Consider the following 15,361-nt stretch of genomic DNA (forward strand, 5'->3'; position numbering starts at 1 on the left):
GACTTGTTGATTGTGCTAAGTTGGTGTGTATTCTACCTGTTACATGTTCAGTTACTTTTCAGGTTAACATCTACAGATATGAATTTGTACACTGAGCAACATTCAGTTTTTTTGCTGTGATTAGTGACGTTTCCTTTTACTGCTTATTAGTTGACAATGACAACAGCAATCATAGGATGTGACAGGATTACTAGTTTTGTCATTTCTTGGAAATACCAAGAACAATGATCATTATTTTCAGCAGAGAACAGATGTAAACAATCTGCAAATTCTCCAAACAGACTAACCTTTTCAAGTACACTTAACGTTTTCATATGTAACATGTCTAATGAATAGAAATGATTAACAGCTTTGGAATATAAAAAATCATTCAAAGAGCGTATAGATTGTATCATTCCATTTTATTTTCAGTACATTTTTGGAAGTAATGACTTAGTGTCCTCATAAATGAAGTAACATAACATCCATAACCTTCACTGAATGTGGCAAACCTGAGCCATTTCAAGAAAAAAATTCTTAAATAAAGTAATTAATTATGCACATAGCTAACGCAGGTAAATGCATAATATAATAAATGCAAAATGTGCATTTTTCCCAAGGTTATTAAGAATCGTTGACGTCCATTTTTAGACTGCACAGAATCCAAAACATTTCATTTATATCTCACTCCGTTGGAGTTGGACTTTCTCTGTTAACCAATTAATTAAACAATAATTTGATTACATGAACTAAATTGTTTTAAAAATACTTCTTACACAGTAAGAAAGAGAATTTAAAAGGAAGTAAACCCTTTCTTTGACTCAAAGCAGAATTCACACATCCTGGACATGCAGTATGTTGTATACCCAATATGTTTTTTTCCCCATATGTATCCAAATTTTGGAACATACTTTATATATGCAGTAATTCCTATTACACAGTAAGATTGTGGCATAATTTATGCATTTACCCAAATTCCCTAATGGAAACACTTTCGTATGCGTTCTCATAGTGAAAACAAATCATTGTTTTGCTAATGCAATATTAGAGGAATAAATTGTTTTTAACTTTAGAAAACACTTGTTTCTTCATTAAGAGTGTCCACGTGGTTCTCCCAGGGTCTCCAGAGTTCACTGCAGGCTGGAGTCTCCTCTTTGCTGCTGATCGGACAGGCTGGAGAGCTGAACTGGGCCAGGACCTTTCTGCTCTTCTCCATGGAAGGTTGCATGCTGACGAAGTGGCTCAGCAGTCTTCTCTGGGACTCAGTCTGCACTTGACACTGAGACAGGAAGTTGACGGCCTCCTGCACACACCTGCTGTGGCCTTCATTAGCTGCAGTGGAGCAGGGAGAGTCCGTGTGAGAGTGATGCTGCTGTCTCAGGAACTGAACCGTCATCTCCAGGATGTCGGCCTTCTCCTGTCTGGAATCAGGCTGTTGCTTTAGGAATTCTGGACCCAGGAGAGACTTGAGCTTCTCAATGCTGCTGTTCATACGTTCTCTGCGCATCTTCTCCACCAATGGCTTTCTCAGCTAGAGTGATAAGAAATATATGATTAATTAACATTAATTGTTTGTGTTTTGGTGTTTAAGTACTAATAAACCATGAAATCAAAATGCATAGGAATCATTTAATATTTACCTTGTTTGTAAGTGGAAGATGTTCTTTGGAGTAGATCCTAGCTGCCGTGATTGTAGGAGTCATGGCTGTGTGTCTTCTGTCAGTGCTGTGCTCTCTCTCTCTCTCCCTCCTCTATTTATACTCCCCAATCTCCATATGAATGTGTGAGTCTTGGGTTTGCTGGAGGGTCTCACAGTCTGCAGCCAATGGCTGAGTGTGGATGACACTAAAGAACAGTGAGCTGCCACATGCCCGATGAAGTGTGCATTACCCAGGAAACAATGGGGCCGTCTCCAGGGAGCAGGTGGGGAGAGAAAGATGTGTATGAGAAAGTGGAGACCTCATGTCAGAAGCATCACTGTCACATGACATTATGAGAATAATTGGTGGCAAAGCACGTGCCACTCATAGTTTGCATTTTGAGTGTAACAGATCAAATGTCTAACACATCAGTTATTTTAAGTGTCACCACATTTTACCATTTTTGGAGTGGGGTTGTATTTCAGCAATTTGATGGCCTCCCGTTTTGCAAATTCGCACAAATAATGAATTCAAATAGTTTGATTATGAAAGTTCTGATTTGTGCTCATACCTGACTACCTGGGTTAGGTAATGTGAATGTGCTTACAATCTCATTATTAAGAAATCCTAGAAAACAGCTCTCAGTTACCTTTCTTATATTGATTTCTGCTATTTCTTTTATGCATCAAGAAATTAACTATGTTAACTATAGTGACTGTATTCTCCAGGGCTTTCCCACACTTGCCCCCCCCCCCCCCCCCCCCCCCCCCGAAATCTTGTGTAGTAGTAGTAGTAAAATAGTAGTACAAAAGCTTCCTAACTGAGAAAACAAGATTTTAATGTATGCAAAAATATATACAGTGGCAAATAGATTAAAAAAATGTATTTGTTGAAAAGCTCTCTGCGTGCTTCTGAGTGTTTGGATTGAAAGCGTGTGAACATTATTGAACTAGTGCTGCTGGATTACATAAACCTGCTTTCTCACACTTGCAGTCATAAATGTCAGGTTTTATTAAAGAATTATATAATATAAAAGGTTTGTTGTTTGCATCAAAATAACCTGCAGTGTTTTTCAGCATTTACTATTGTCAGGGAGTATTACCAGTGCCCTATTGTTAGGGAGTATTACCAGTGCCCTATTGTCAGGGAGTATTACCAGTGCCTTACTGCTAAGGGTGACAGCATGTTTCCAAACATGTAAATTCACACATTCATACAAACTGCCTTAACCTTAAGCCTTAAGATCTGTTGCGAGTGTGTTGGCCAGATGCTAAATTGCATTTAATAGGGGCACACTTCTATTCAGCTCTCCCAGCATGAATGGTGGGGAGTGTGGGAAAGTTCTGGAGAGAACACTCTCAGTGCTGAACTACTTACTCAGCTCTGCAATCAATGACACCTCATTGAACTACTGTGGTAGAGGAAGAGGAGGAATGTTGTAACCCCTGTGATTGCATTACAACTCTTGTGATGGTATTGCAACACTCTTTGACAAGAAGATTATAATTTATACACAATTCCTGGGTAAATAGTGGAATAATTATGGCTAGTATAAAATATCTTTTCTATAATTCCTTACTATTTATTTAATACATCATAACGCCACTTGAGATATCGTGGCATAAAACAGTTGTATCTGAAAGTTAACTGTGAATTCTATACTCACCAAAGTGCACAAACATGTTTGGCTTATGGTTGAAGGTGGAACGTGTTATGAGTGCATAACGATGTACTGTGTATGGAACAAGATAGAGTGACTCTGACCATCAGGTAACAGTGGTGGTATTTCCACTTTCCCACAGGCTCTCCACCTCACAACCCCACCCCCCCACACAGACCCACCCCTCCTCCTGCTCCCTGGAGACGGCCCCATTGTTTCCTGGGTAATGCACACTTCATCGGGCATGTGGCAGCTCACTGTTCTTTAGTGTCATCCACACTCAGCCATTGGCTGCAGACTGTGAGAACCTCCAGCAAACCCAAGACTCACACATTCATATGGAGATTGGGGAGTATAAATAGAGGAGGGAGAGAGAGAGAGAGAGAGCTCAGCACTGACAGAAGACACACAGCCATGACTCCTACAATCACGGCAGCTAGGATCTACTCCAAAGAACATCTTCCACTTACAAACAAGGTAAATATTAAATGATTCCTATGCATTTTGATTTCATGGTTTATTAGTACTTAAAAACCAAAACACAAACAATTAATGTTAATTAATCATATATTTCTTATCACTCTAGCTGAGAAAGCCATTGGTGGAGAAGATGCGCAGAGAACGTATGAACAGCAGCATTGAGAAGCTCAAGTCTCTCCTGGGTCCAGAATTCCTAAAGCAACAGCCTGATTCCAGACAGGAGAAGGCCGACATCCTGGAGATGACGGTTCAGTTCCTGAGACAGCAGCATCACTCTCACACGGACTCTCCCTGCTCCACTGCAGCTAATGAAGGCCACAGCAGGTGTGTGCAGGAGGCCGTCAACTTCCTGTCTCAGTGTCAAGTGCAGACTGAGTCCCAGAGAAGACTGCTGAGCCACTTCGTCAGCATGCAACCTTCCATGGAGAAGAGCAGAAAGGTCCTGGCCCAGTTCAGCTCTCCAGCCTGTCAGATCAGCAGCAAAGAGGAGACTCCAGCCTGCAGTGAACTCTGGAGACCCTGGGAGAACTTCCAAGACTGTGTAGTCCATGCCTGATAGTCAGTGGCATGGACAGTTCAGAGTGACTGTAACTACAGTTTAAAAAGATTACTATTATCTTTACTGAGATATTAGGTCACTATCACCTGTATTCCTGTTTGGGAAAATATTATAAAGCTTAAATTTGATCTGTTAAGCAGGTCATAATTATGTTGCTCTCAGCTGAGCTTTTTTTAAAACAATCTCTTATCTTACTAGAATAATGTTTAATATTTTTAATAATTCTATTTTGTATAAATGTCTCAGATTGAGATCTGGTGTTTTATCTGTGAATATCCAATGGATCATCTCGTATATTGAAGCAACTTGTTGCCTGAAACTTTGTGTTTCCAAGTGCCTTTCTACTGTATGCAGCTCCTGTCTTCATGTTTGTTTTATCCTGTAATTCTTGATTTTATTAACTGGAACGTTCATATATTTAGAACTATGCAGGTTTCTGTCACTTTATAAAATGTGGTAATATAAAGATGAAAAGCATCATTAAATACATTTTCATATAAAATATAACACTTGTGACTGCACTTGTATCTGTTGTATTTTGACATATCGCAGAGTACAAAAGTAGAAAAGATGAGTATAAAATGAAACTGTTTCATGCTTAGCTAGCTCCTTATCAGAGGACCAATTATAATTATATTTTATTTCACATAAACAGTTTTAAAAGGTTTATCTTAATCATAAGTCCTAATAGTAAATAAAACATTTTAAGCTATTGATATTTTAAAAGTATTAAAGAAGGTAATCAATTAAGCCAGGTGAGAACTCACCTTCCCTAACATGTCAGAAAGCCATAGAACTGAGGTTACTTGCGCTTCACTACAGGATTCTTTTGAAAAGCAATATGATTCAATCACAAAATTGGCAAATGCAGTTCAATCTAAGCAATTTACACACATTTACAATTTGTATCAATATTACTTCAGTTAAAAATAAAAATTAAATGACAGCATTTTAAACACAAGGTGAAATCTGTACAGAAATTCATGTAGACTAATAATCAAATCAAAAATATATTTGTATAGCATTTTTCACAACACATGTTGTCACAGCGCTTAAATAATTGGCTTTACTGTATTGTACAGTGCCTTGCAAAAGTATTCACCCCCCATTAGATTTTTCCCTATTTTACTACATTACAACCTGTATGTATTGTTTTTTTTTTATCTGAATTGAATGTGATGCATCTGCACAAAATAGTCTACGTTTTAGAAGTGAAATGAGGAAAAAATATATGTATATAAAGAATATGAAAATAAAAAACTGAAAATTGGCAAGTGCATATGTATTCACCCCCTTTGTTATGAAGCCCCTAAAAAGTTCTGGTGCAACCAATTACCTTCAGAAGTCACATACTTAGTGAAATGAAGGCCACCTGTGTGCAATCTAAGTGTCACATGATCTGTCAGTATATACACACCTTTTCTGAAAGGCCCCAGAGGCTGCAACACCATTAACACCAAATCTCTGATGATCCCCCGGAGCACCATCAAATCCATCATCATCAAATGGAAAGAACATGGTACCACAACAAACCTGCCAAGAGAGGGCCGCCCACCAAAACTCTCAGCCCGGTCAAGGAGGGCATTAATCAGAGAGGCAGCACAGAGACCAAAGGTAACCCTGAAGGAGCTGCAGAGTTCCCAAGCAGAGACTGGAGTATCTGTCCATATGACCACAATAAGCCGTACACTCCATAGAGCTGGGCTTTATGGAAGAGTGGCCAGAAAAAAACCTTTACTTACAGGCAAAAATAGGAAGGCTCGTTTCGAGTTTGCAAAAAGGCAAACTGTATGGAGGAAGGTACTGTGGTCAGATGAAACCAAAATTGAACTTTTTGGCCACCAAGGAAAACGCGATGTCTGGCGCAAACCCAACACATCTCATCACCCCAAGAACACCATGCCCACAGTGAAACATGGTGGTGGAAGTATCATGCTGTGGGGATGTTTTTCAGCAGCAGGGACTGGAAAACTGGTCCGAGTCGAGGGGAGGATGGATGGTGCTAAATACAGGGATATTCTTGAGCAAAACCTGTTTACGTCTGTCAGTAATTTGAGACTGGGGCGGAGATTTACCTTCCAACAGGACAATGACCCAAAGCATACTGCTAAAGCAACACTTGAGTGGTTTAAGAGGAAACATGTAAACATATTGGAATGGCCTAGTCAAAGCCCAGACCTTAATCCAATTGAGAATCTGTGGTCAGACTTGAAGATTGCTGTTCACCAACGAAAACCATCTAACTTGAAGGAGCTGGAGCAGTTTTGCCATGAGGAATGGGCAAAAATTCCAGTGGCAAGATGTGGCAAACTCATAGAGACTTATTCAAAGCGACTTGCAGCTGTAATTGCTGTAAAAGGTGGCTCTACAAAGTACTGACTTACGGGGGTGAATAGTTATGCACACTGATGTTTTCAGTTATTTTCTCCTATTTGTTGTTTGCTTCACAATAAAAAAAATGTTAAATGTTGAAAATTGTAGGCATGGTCTGTAAATTAAATGATGCAGACCCTCAAATATTCCCTTTGAATTCCAGGTTGTGAGGTAACAAAATGTGAAAAATGTAAAGGGGGGTGAATACTTTCGCAAGGCACTGTATCATTTAAGCATAATGGAAATAAACACATTGAATGGATTTCTTTATATTGCAAAGTTTCAGCAACAATATCTTGCTCCTGTGCAATAATGAAGATGCAGTATTTTATTTGCTCTAAGAATTACACTTATGCTCGTTCTATAAGTCTTGCAAAAATGTAAGCACAGGAATATATTTGTAACATGGGGAATTTTGGGAAAGTCTTGGGAGCAAATCAGTTCTTATGGTCCAGATGGTCTTACTATGTGTAAGGTCTCTGGCTTGAACAAAGAGAGATCAAACACCATGGCTAATGTGATGTGTAACAAGACACACTTCTATTGTGTCCTTATTGAGGGCAGTGAATGAACGGACTGTGGGAAAGAGAAGACAGCCCTCTCACACAGAACTCCTGGGAATCTCACTACCACCTTGCCTCTGTACAACAGTGATTCCCATACTACAGTGTGATTCAGTAATGCTTCAGTAATAAGAAAAAGATACAATTTTGATAGTCTATAAAGAATTAAGCTGAAAACTTTTTTTTTAATCTGAATTTTGCGTCAGCTATTAAAATTGTGCTATGCTGAATCACAATAAGATGATCAAGAATTTTCTATTTTTCCATTGTTTCTTGCCAAACAATCAGGTCATTACCAAACCCAGTGAACTACTCTGTACACTGTTCGACAAGTTGCATCTGTGATTTTTCTGCAGATCCTAACACATATCCCTAACACATATCCCTAACCATAGTACTATGTCTTAATGCACATCTGCATTGCTTAGGACCATATTACAGCCATATTGTGAAGAAGCTATTTTTCATCTGAGCATATACTATAGCAGTCACGTTCCAATGTTAATTATTTCTAATGAACAATATTAGGAGGTCTTTGGCTTTTTATTTAAGAATATGTCAAAATATTGTAGACCGATCTCCAAACACGTATCTGATGTTCGTTGTCAAACAATTTCAGTTACTCTTCGAGGCCGTAAATGGTGGATGGAGCATTCCTAAACACGAATATATAGCGCGTGCAAAAAGGCTGTCCTTCCGAGTAGGCACGTGGACCAGTATCACGTGCGAATAGTCCCAGAACTCAACTGCTTGCATAAAGTGGCTAAATAGTCAAAGTCAGAACACATTTGAAATATCAAACATGGCAATGTCCCCTCACTCGCGTGTCATTATTGTTTCCTTAACTGTCCTGTAGTCCGGAACTGTTCGGAATCCGCCACGTGGACGTTGACAGCTTTTTGTTAATTACTGTGAGTTTTCTGTCACCTTTGTAACCAAGCCAGTGTCGTTAAAAGCAAACCAGCAAACGGCGGCAGGTTGTTTTCTTGCTGCGAATCTCTTTGATGAGCCCGCTTTGACCACGTGCCATTATTACACCTTTCTGCTAATAAGGCTCCTGAAAGTTAGAAAGAGTAGTACTGTTAGTAGAACTGTTAGAGTAAATGCATTTGCGGGAAAGCTTACTTAGTGCAGTATGAGAATTTTAAATTTTTTTGGATACCAGTTGTGATGAGTTTCTGGTATGCACAGCCTAAAGTCAAATGAATCAATGGTTGGCTAAAGAGAGCAATTTAGTTTTAGCCAAGTTTTCAGTATGTTAAGTATGTTCAGTATGTTAGCCAACATTTAAGTATGTTTTGCAACCGCTATAAATAGTATTCTATATAATATCTATCTATCTATCTATCTATCTATCTATCTATATATATATAAAGGTGTTTAAAATATAAACATGGGAAATAAAATGGCTCTAAGTGTGCCGCACCTCATGAGAACTTTCTCAGACAATAAAAGTGACGCGTCTTTGATACCTTGGGAAACTTTCTCCTAACAGAAGTCATGCAGCCAGTTAGCTATAAAATGAATGTGTCCTATTGTTGCACTAAGTCAACCCTCTGGAGACAGAGTGTGGGAAAGTAACCCTGCACAAGCCATATGGCTTTGTAATGGAAATGACCACCTATAAATATGGGCGCTTGGTCTTCACTGAGGCCCACAACACACTTGAAGGTCCAGGAACAGGGACATGGCTCCACACTCAGCTCACGCTGCTGCTCCCTCCTCCTTACACCTCCTGGGATTCAGCGACAAATACAAACTTAAGGCATGTACCTTTTTATCCACCAAAACAACAACAAACCTTCTTCATGTTCAGACTTCTCTTTACAACTTATATAATGTACTAATCAACTGCTTTCAATCCACTTACAGATGAGGAAGCCCATCATCGAGAAGATGCGTCGAGACCGCATCAACGGCTGTATCGATCAGCTCAAGAAGCTGCTGGAGAAACAGTTGCACAGCCAAGACCCCAGTGTCAAGCTGGAGAAGGCAGATGTTCTGGAGATGACCGTCAGCTTCCTGAAACAGCAACAGGGGCCCCCAACAGCTCCGGCTTGGCGTGACTATGACGAAGGATATTCACAATGCTGGAGGACATCCCTGCAGTTCCTCGACGTCCACTCCAACAAAGTCCCGTCCACCCAGGGGAGCCAGCAGGGCCAGCAAGCTCAGACAGGTAGCAGAGAGCTGTGCTGCAACCTTCCTTCACCCAAACGGGGCCCCAGTACACGGCCACAGGCTAGCGACCCTCTCTGGAGGCCCTGGTAGAGGCACAGACAATGGTAATTTCTAAACTTGAGGATCAATGATGTTCATGTGCCTCACAACAGTAGGAGATATTCATTTCCACAATGAACGCTTGGCGTGTTTTGTCATCATATTGATTGGCAAATGCTTGAGATTCACTTTTTTCCCCATTCAGTGAAAGGGAAAGCTTTAATTATGACTGCAGCCTTATTTGTTATGTAATAATGGCTTTTAATGTGACATTTTACATTTTTTCTAATTGGGGAAAAAATACTTTTTTTCTAATTGGAGTTTTACTTTGGTTAGAAGTAATGATGTGTACACGTTTTGTGTGATGTGTATGTATTTAGCTACAGTTGACTCCAGTGGAGTATTTATGTTATGAAAATATCTGAAAATCTGAATTTGTACTGTATTTACAAGTTTTCCAATGTATTTGTGTTGAGTTCAACATCATATGTTAAATTAGGATTAAGCAAACATTTAATCCAATCTCTTGTAGAAATGTACATATTGTACTGTGATGGAAGTTGTGTGAGCAAATCCCCATTGTGTGTCATAACATTTAATGTATCTCACAATTACTCATATCTAAAACATGTTGCTCATTTATGAACTATTAGTGAAGCAAAACAATTTTTGCTAAATCATTACAGAATTTGTGGTTTTGTAAGATTCAAAGGAGGGAGGGACATCTTATCACTTTTTCATGCATTTATATTGTGATGTAACATGATTATTTTTGATGTAATAAAGAAATAAAATACGTATCCTAAATATGTCCAGGCTTTAGTATAAAATCCTTCTTAAGAGTTTATTTTCTTTACAGTTTTCTTACAAATGCATTCATAAAATATAATTTTCTTTACATAAAAATGAGCAATTCACACTAAAGCAGATATGTTTAGTACAGACTAATACAGGAACGACAACTAATTATGAAAGGCCACTTTATAATAATTGTTCAGCCTTTCCTCTACAGACACACTTCTGTTCTATTATGCACTGAACAGGAGATTAGTGTGCAAAATACATCCTTTCAGCATACTCCACTGTGTGTGTGTGTGTGTGTGTGTGTGTGTGTGTGTGTGTGTGTGTGTGTGTGTGTGTGTGTGTGTGTGTGTGTGTGTGTGTGTGTGTGTGTGTGACCATGTAAATATATAGCATGACCCATTAGTGAGTGATTAATGGAGATGGATAGTGTGATACAATGAACATATGCTAATGGTATCTGTTACTGGGTTAAGTGCTGCTATTGATCAATGGGATTTAAGAACGTCTGCTGTAGCAACTACAAGATCAAGATCAGGATTTGAAGCAGGTGCCTAACTGAACCTTTATCTGAGGTTCTTCAGAGTGAAACTGGAAACATGTGCCCGAAAACAGAGCTCAGAACAGATGGTCCCCCACGCTAGCAGAGACCCTAGCATGACTCTTTTTTATTTATTGCTTTTACACATGGCTCAAGCAGATGCCAAGCAACCTAAGTTAAGGACAATCTCAGAATCAGATGCCCCTGAAACTCAGATTGTGTGAATTAAGAATATGCTATTCTATGGGAGCATGCAAAAGGAATTGTCATTTATTTAAGTGGATCTTTTCAGTGTTTGGTCATGGTATACATTTGAATGCAGTTTTGGAAGTGGGCAGTGGTATTCATTTGGGGTTTTAACAAAATTATATATAACTTAGGTAAGAAGTATCCACAAAGTATTCCAAGAATGCTGAAAATTATTGCAGCCACCTCAATAGCTGTAGTTATAGTGCCTCTATCAACAGTGTGAGCAGTGAAGACGGAGATCCAGGAGATTATATAAACCATGAGGCTGAACGTAACGCATTTGGACTCATTGTAATTGGCTGGCAGGTCTTTACCCATGTAACTGAGGCAGAAACAAAGTAAAGTAAGTAGAGACATATATAAGATCTCTGCATACTCTCCTGGAGACAAGATGTTGCTGCACTCCAGTATGATGCTGTCGTTGTAGAAGTCGTAATTCTCTGAGGGCAAAGGAGGATCCATAGTCACGTTGAGAACCGAAATGAAAAACTCTGCTACGGAGATAACTAGGATGCAGATCTCAGGGCCCCGGTTTTTGGCCCAGGTCTCGTAGAACCGGGGAAGCTTTGAAGACCACTTGAATATACAAACTACCTGCAGTGAGAGGAAAGTGAAGAGATGTTCCATGTGAGAACAGAAATCTTGGAAAATGATTATACAGAGATTATACATTATCTCCCACTGCCTTACTCTAAAACTCACCTGCAAACAAACCCGGCCCCCAACTGGCCCTCACCGTCACATGACCCCTCTCACCTGGAAGGAGCGAACGGTCACGCAGGCCAGGCAGACGGTGAAGCTGAGGATGAAGAAGGACTTCTGGAACAGGCAGGTCAGTCGCGTGGGAGCGTCAAAGTGGGCCAGCGCGCTGCAGCAAGCCGTGCTCAGCGACAGAAGCATGGTGAAGCAGGTCCTGCCCCCCGCGGACTTCACCACCGGCGTGCTCAGGTTGAGCAGGAAGACGAGAGCAGTGCCCAGGCTGAACAGCAGAGTCAAGGCCAGCAGTACCAGCAGGACCAGGGCCAGCGGAGACGTCCAGGGCAGGTACAGCACCTCTCTGTTCAGACACTCCTCACTCTCGGCCGGAGACCACTGGCTTCTCTTGCAGGGTTGGCAGCTGGTAGAACCTGGTATGATGTAGAAGGTGAAATTGAGATCAGACGTTTTAGGTTGTCGTGTATGTAGAAGTGGCTGGAGGTTTAGTCAGGTGGTGTGAAGGTGAGCAGTTGATACATTTTCACAAGGTGCAGGATTTGCACATCATTTGGTTGTAACGATTCTCTGTTACAACCTACGGGAAAAAAAATCACACTTTGAAGTGCAGCAAAAAAACATTGACAAACCAAAACAATGTGTGCCACCTTGTGGTGACATTTTAAATTGCATGCAGCACACCATGTGTTGCTGTGTCCAGTTGTAATGGGCAGTTAGGCGCCAGCTAGGTTAAAGTGCAAACTGTCTGATCACCGGTTTTGTTGAGAAACGTGGACGCTGGGCATGGTATGCACTTGAAACAACACTTGTGCTGTCCAACTTGGAGTTCCATCTGCCCAAAGGGACACGGTGGGGAGCACTGGGATACAGGAACCTGAACGCAAAAGAATACACAGAATACTCGCACACGTGCTCATGCAAGATGGACTTAAACATAGACTATTGATATATGCTTCATCAAAATTATGTATATACTAATAATTCTTTTTTTTATTGCTAATTACATTTGGCCCTACCCTAATAGGTTAAGTATTGGAATTTCCTCACTGATAAATGATTGAGAAGAAGGAGAGACACTTACAGTGGTTGTTTGTGAGGCGTCTCCCCTCCACTGGATCTGAGAAGAGTCCAGCTGAAGATCAGGAGGATCTGGAGTGAATGATCCTACCACTCTGGACGACCATGTTTTCTTCTTCCATGTCCATGTCACTATGTCATATCCTGTGGGGGGGTCTCCATTTTCATCAAAATATACTGATGTGTTTCTGACAGAAAATCGCATTTGCTTTAAATGCTGAAAGACCTTAGGGATTCAAAGAAAAGAGATAATTACTGAGGGACTCTGATTTGAATTGATTGAATGTAATAAAATTACTTGTCTTTAGAATTTTATCTAATAACCACAAAAATAAATTTACTGAATTACACTTCGAAAGCAGAAAATTTATCATTTCAAAAGCAAGCGCTGTTATCTTCTAAAATACATAAAACATACTGACCTGCCATGGCTTTACTCGAGTTTTCTGACATTTTCCAGAATCACAGTTGAGAACCTGCCGTAGTGCCATAGCCACTGCATATACTGCCTTATACACATTAAAAGATGATGATACATCATATTCCCCCAGGGTATAGTTCTGCATTGCCATTGTGTACAGGTCTGTGTTTTGCAGACAAGGAAGTATAATTTCACTGCTGTTGTATGACAAGCTGATGTCTCTAAGCTTAGAAATAGATTGCTCCTCGAAGTCTTGGAACCCAGAGAAGGGCGTGTATTTGATGGACACACCTATGACAGTTCCAATAGAACTGATTCCTGGGATTCCAGACACTAACGCTGCCACAGACCAGTCTTCTGTCCCAATCCACACCTTACCAGTCACGTTCTGTTCAATGACGAACGGGAAAAACCCAGAGGCTATCCTTCTGCTGGAAAATACAACTATGGTGTTCACTTTGGTTTTGATGATGCTTTTGACCAAGGCCCGCATGATCTGCTGGGTGCTGTCACTAAGGCTTGGAATCACAGCTTGGTACGCAATACATATGTTGCTGCCCGACAACTCCTGGGACAAGTTTTGCATTCCTTGCAGGCCATATGAGTTGTCACTGCCCAGAAGGGCAATCCAGGTCCAGTTGAATCTCTCAAGGATGGTGATCATGGCATTGACCTGGTTTTTATCACTGGGGATAGTGCGGAAGAAGGATGGATATATGTTCTTATTGCTCAGCATTTGATTTGTTGCTTCATATGAAATCTGCAAAAAAATGTGAAAATACAGAAGAGAGATGAAGAAAAATCAGCCACTCTCATAAGTCATATTTATATTACACTACTGCCTTTAGTATCACAGTTTAACTAACACAATACTTTGGCATCAAAGGGTAGTGAGAGGAGACCACACCTTTCCCCACTAGGTTATGAATGTTAGTGTTAGAATGCCGAACCTCGGGGATCAGGTATGAACCCAGTGCAGCCGCTGGGGTGAAGGCAAAGTTGCTGCTGTCTGGACCAATGAGGGCCACCGCCTGAGGTCCCGCTCCTGCCCCGTCATACTGCAGGGCCAGCAGGTCCATGGTGGCCAGGATGCAGGCGGGGAGCGAGCACGAGTCGTATGTCTGGTAACCCAGAGTGAAACCCGGCAGCAGCCGTCCCGTCCCAGTGTGGTTGTTGATCTCCTCCACAGCGTACCGCAAGGCCTGCACCAAGTGGTACCCGTGTGCATTCGCCGTCCCTCTGGAGAAACCAACGCAGGGCAGCGAGGAGTGGAGCGAAAAACAGGGCAGCCATGGAAAAGCAAACAGAGCACAGAGCAGATGAAGATCATGTCTTTCCTGTGAGGAGCACGCGGGCGTCTTACCGTGCACAGTCGGCCATATACGGCCCGGTCTGGCCCGCGGCGTCTGCGTTGTGGATGGGGAACATGCCGTAGATGGTGAAATCTCCGTCCAGCTGGAGCCCGGTGCCACGGCAGACGGTCCAGACGCTCCAGACCCACGCCAGCAGCAGAGTCCTGTCCAGCTCCTGCATGTTCTCCACCGCGTCCCGTCTGCCTCCAGCCTGCCGCCTTCGTCTTTTCTGCGCTCCCACGGCAGGGCGGCATTTGCGCCAACGCACGTGGTGATGTCACCCAGTCCTGGATTTGCATGGAGCCATTCGCCTCACGCCATTGTGTTGACACAATGAAAAAAATGAGGGCATTTTGCAAACCCACTTGTGCAAATCAGTCGTAAAACGAGCAGAACTGATTTTCCTGTAAACATTCCTGTAACTGATGTTATTGTTCATTGAAATTACTATTAGCCAATCAACATCCTATTTATAAATGCAACTTGTAATTCACATAATTATTTAATTTATGATTAATTGAAAAGATTTAGCTGAAGATTTGCTCTATATCTTTATGCACACACAGTGGCTCGCCAGTGTATCAAATTTAGATTAATAAGTGATTAATAAGGTTTTAAAAATACATTTTATTTAGTTTTTAATATTCTTAAGGGTAGAGGACATACATATAGCGTGGAAATTTAGTGAGCACCTAAAGTGTGGTCAAATTCTCCATCCAAATTATGCAAGGG

The 15,361-nt window shown here is 41.0% G+C and overlaps 4 protein-coding genes across 4 annotated transcripts; 2 read left to right on the forward strand and 2 right to left on the reverse strand.

Annotated features, from left to right (window-relative positions):
- Window positions 1-467: 467 nt before the first annotated feature.
- LOC143493500 (transcription factor HES-5-like) lies at window positions 468-1,773 on the reverse strand. Its single transcript, XM_076991962.1, has 2 exons — window positions 1,620-1,773; window positions 468-1,510 (listed from the first exon to the last, which is right to left on the reverse strand). The coding sequence occupies exons 1-2, from the start codon at window positions 1,680-1,682 to the stop codon at window positions 1,049-1,051; spliced, it is 525 nt and encodes a 174-aa protein (XP_076848077.1). The 5' UTR covers window positions 1,683-1,773; the 3' UTR covers window positions 468-1,048.
- Window positions 1,774-3,624: 1,851 nt separating this feature from the next.
- LOC143493519 (transcription factor HES-5-like) lies at window positions 3,625-4,789 on the forward strand. The gene is made up of 2 exons (XM_076992002.1): window positions 3,625-3,756; window positions 3,866-4,789. Exons 1-2 carry the CDS (start codon window positions 3,694-3,696, stop codon window positions 4,313-4,315), a joined length of 513 nt encoding a protein of 170 aa, XP_076848117.1. The 5' UTR covers window positions 3,625-3,693; the 3' UTR covers window positions 4,316-4,789.
- Window positions 4,790-8,924: 4,135 nt separating this feature from the next.
- On the forward strand, window positions 8,925-10,276 carry her12 (hairy-related 12). Its single transcript, XM_076992003.1, has 2 exons — window positions 8,925-9,019; window positions 9,127-10,276. The coding sequence occupies exons 1-2, from the start codon at window positions 8,942-8,944 to the stop codon at window positions 9,523-9,525; spliced, it is 477 nt and encodes a 158-aa protein (XP_076848118.1). The 5' UTR covers window positions 8,925-8,941; the 3' UTR covers window positions 9,526-10,276.
- A 97-nt stretch (window positions 10,277-10,373) lies between these two features.
- On the reverse strand, window positions 10,374-14,866 carry tas1r1 (taste receptor, type 1, member 1). Its single transcript, XM_076992001.1, has 7 exons — window positions 14,641-14,866; window positions 14,228-14,516; window positions 13,279-14,037; window positions 12,861-13,082; window positions 12,533-12,653; window positions 11,822-12,192; window positions 10,374-11,659 (listed from the first exon to the last, which is right to left on the reverse strand). The coding sequence occupies exons 1-7, from the start codon at window positions 14,808-14,810 to the stop codon at window positions 11,105-11,107; spliced, it is 2,487 nt and encodes an 828-aa protein (XP_076848116.1). The 5' UTR covers window positions 14,811-14,866; the 3' UTR covers window positions 10,374-11,104.
- Window positions 14,867-15,361: the final 495 nt, after the last annotated feature.

This window comes from Brachyhypopomus gauderio, unplaced genomic scaffold (genome assembly GCF_052324685.1).
Source record: "Brachyhypopomus gauderio isolate BG-103 unplaced genomic scaffold, BGAUD_0.2 sc88, whole genome shotgun sequence".
Classification (NCBI taxonomy): domain Eukaryota; kingdom Metazoa; phylum Chordata; class Actinopteri; order Gymnotiformes; family Hypopomidae; genus Brachyhypopomus; species Brachyhypopomus gauderio.

Coding starts and splice junctions, on each gene's coding strand:
- her12 (XM_076992003.1), top strand. CDS start 8,942: ATGGCTCCACACTCAGCTCACGCTGCTGCTCCCTCCTCCTTACACCTC. Junction 9,020..9,126: donor GCGACAAATACAAACTTAAG/GCATGTACCTTT, acceptor ATCCACTTACAG/ATGAGGAAGCCCATCATCGA.
- LOC143493500 (XM_076991962.1), bottom strand. CDS start 1,682: ATGACTCCTACAATCACGGCAGCTAGGATCTACTCCAAAGAACATCTT. Junction 1,511..1,619: donor ATCTTCCACTTACAAACAAG/GTAAATATTAAA, acceptor TTATCACTCTAG/CTGAGAAAGCCATTGGTGGA.
- LOC143493519 (XM_076992002.1), top strand. CDS start 3,694: ATGACTCCTACAATCACGGCAGCTAGGATCTACTCCAAAGAACATCTT. Junction 3,757..3,865: donor ATCTTCCACTTACAAACAAG/GTAAATATTAAA, acceptor TTATCACTCTAG/CTGAGAAAGCCATTGGTGGA.
- tas1r1 (XM_076992001.1), bottom strand. CDS start 14,810: ATGCAGGAGCTGGACAGGACTCTGCTGCTGGCGTGGGTCTGGAGCGTC. Junction 13,083..13,278: donor CTCGAGTAAAGCCATGGCAG/GTCAGTATGTTT, acceptor TGAATCCCTAAG/GTCTTTCAGCATTTAAAGCA. Junction 12,193..12,532: donor CACGTTTCTCAACAAAACCG/GTGATCAGACAG, acceptor ACATCATACCAG/GTTCTACCAGCTGCCAACCC.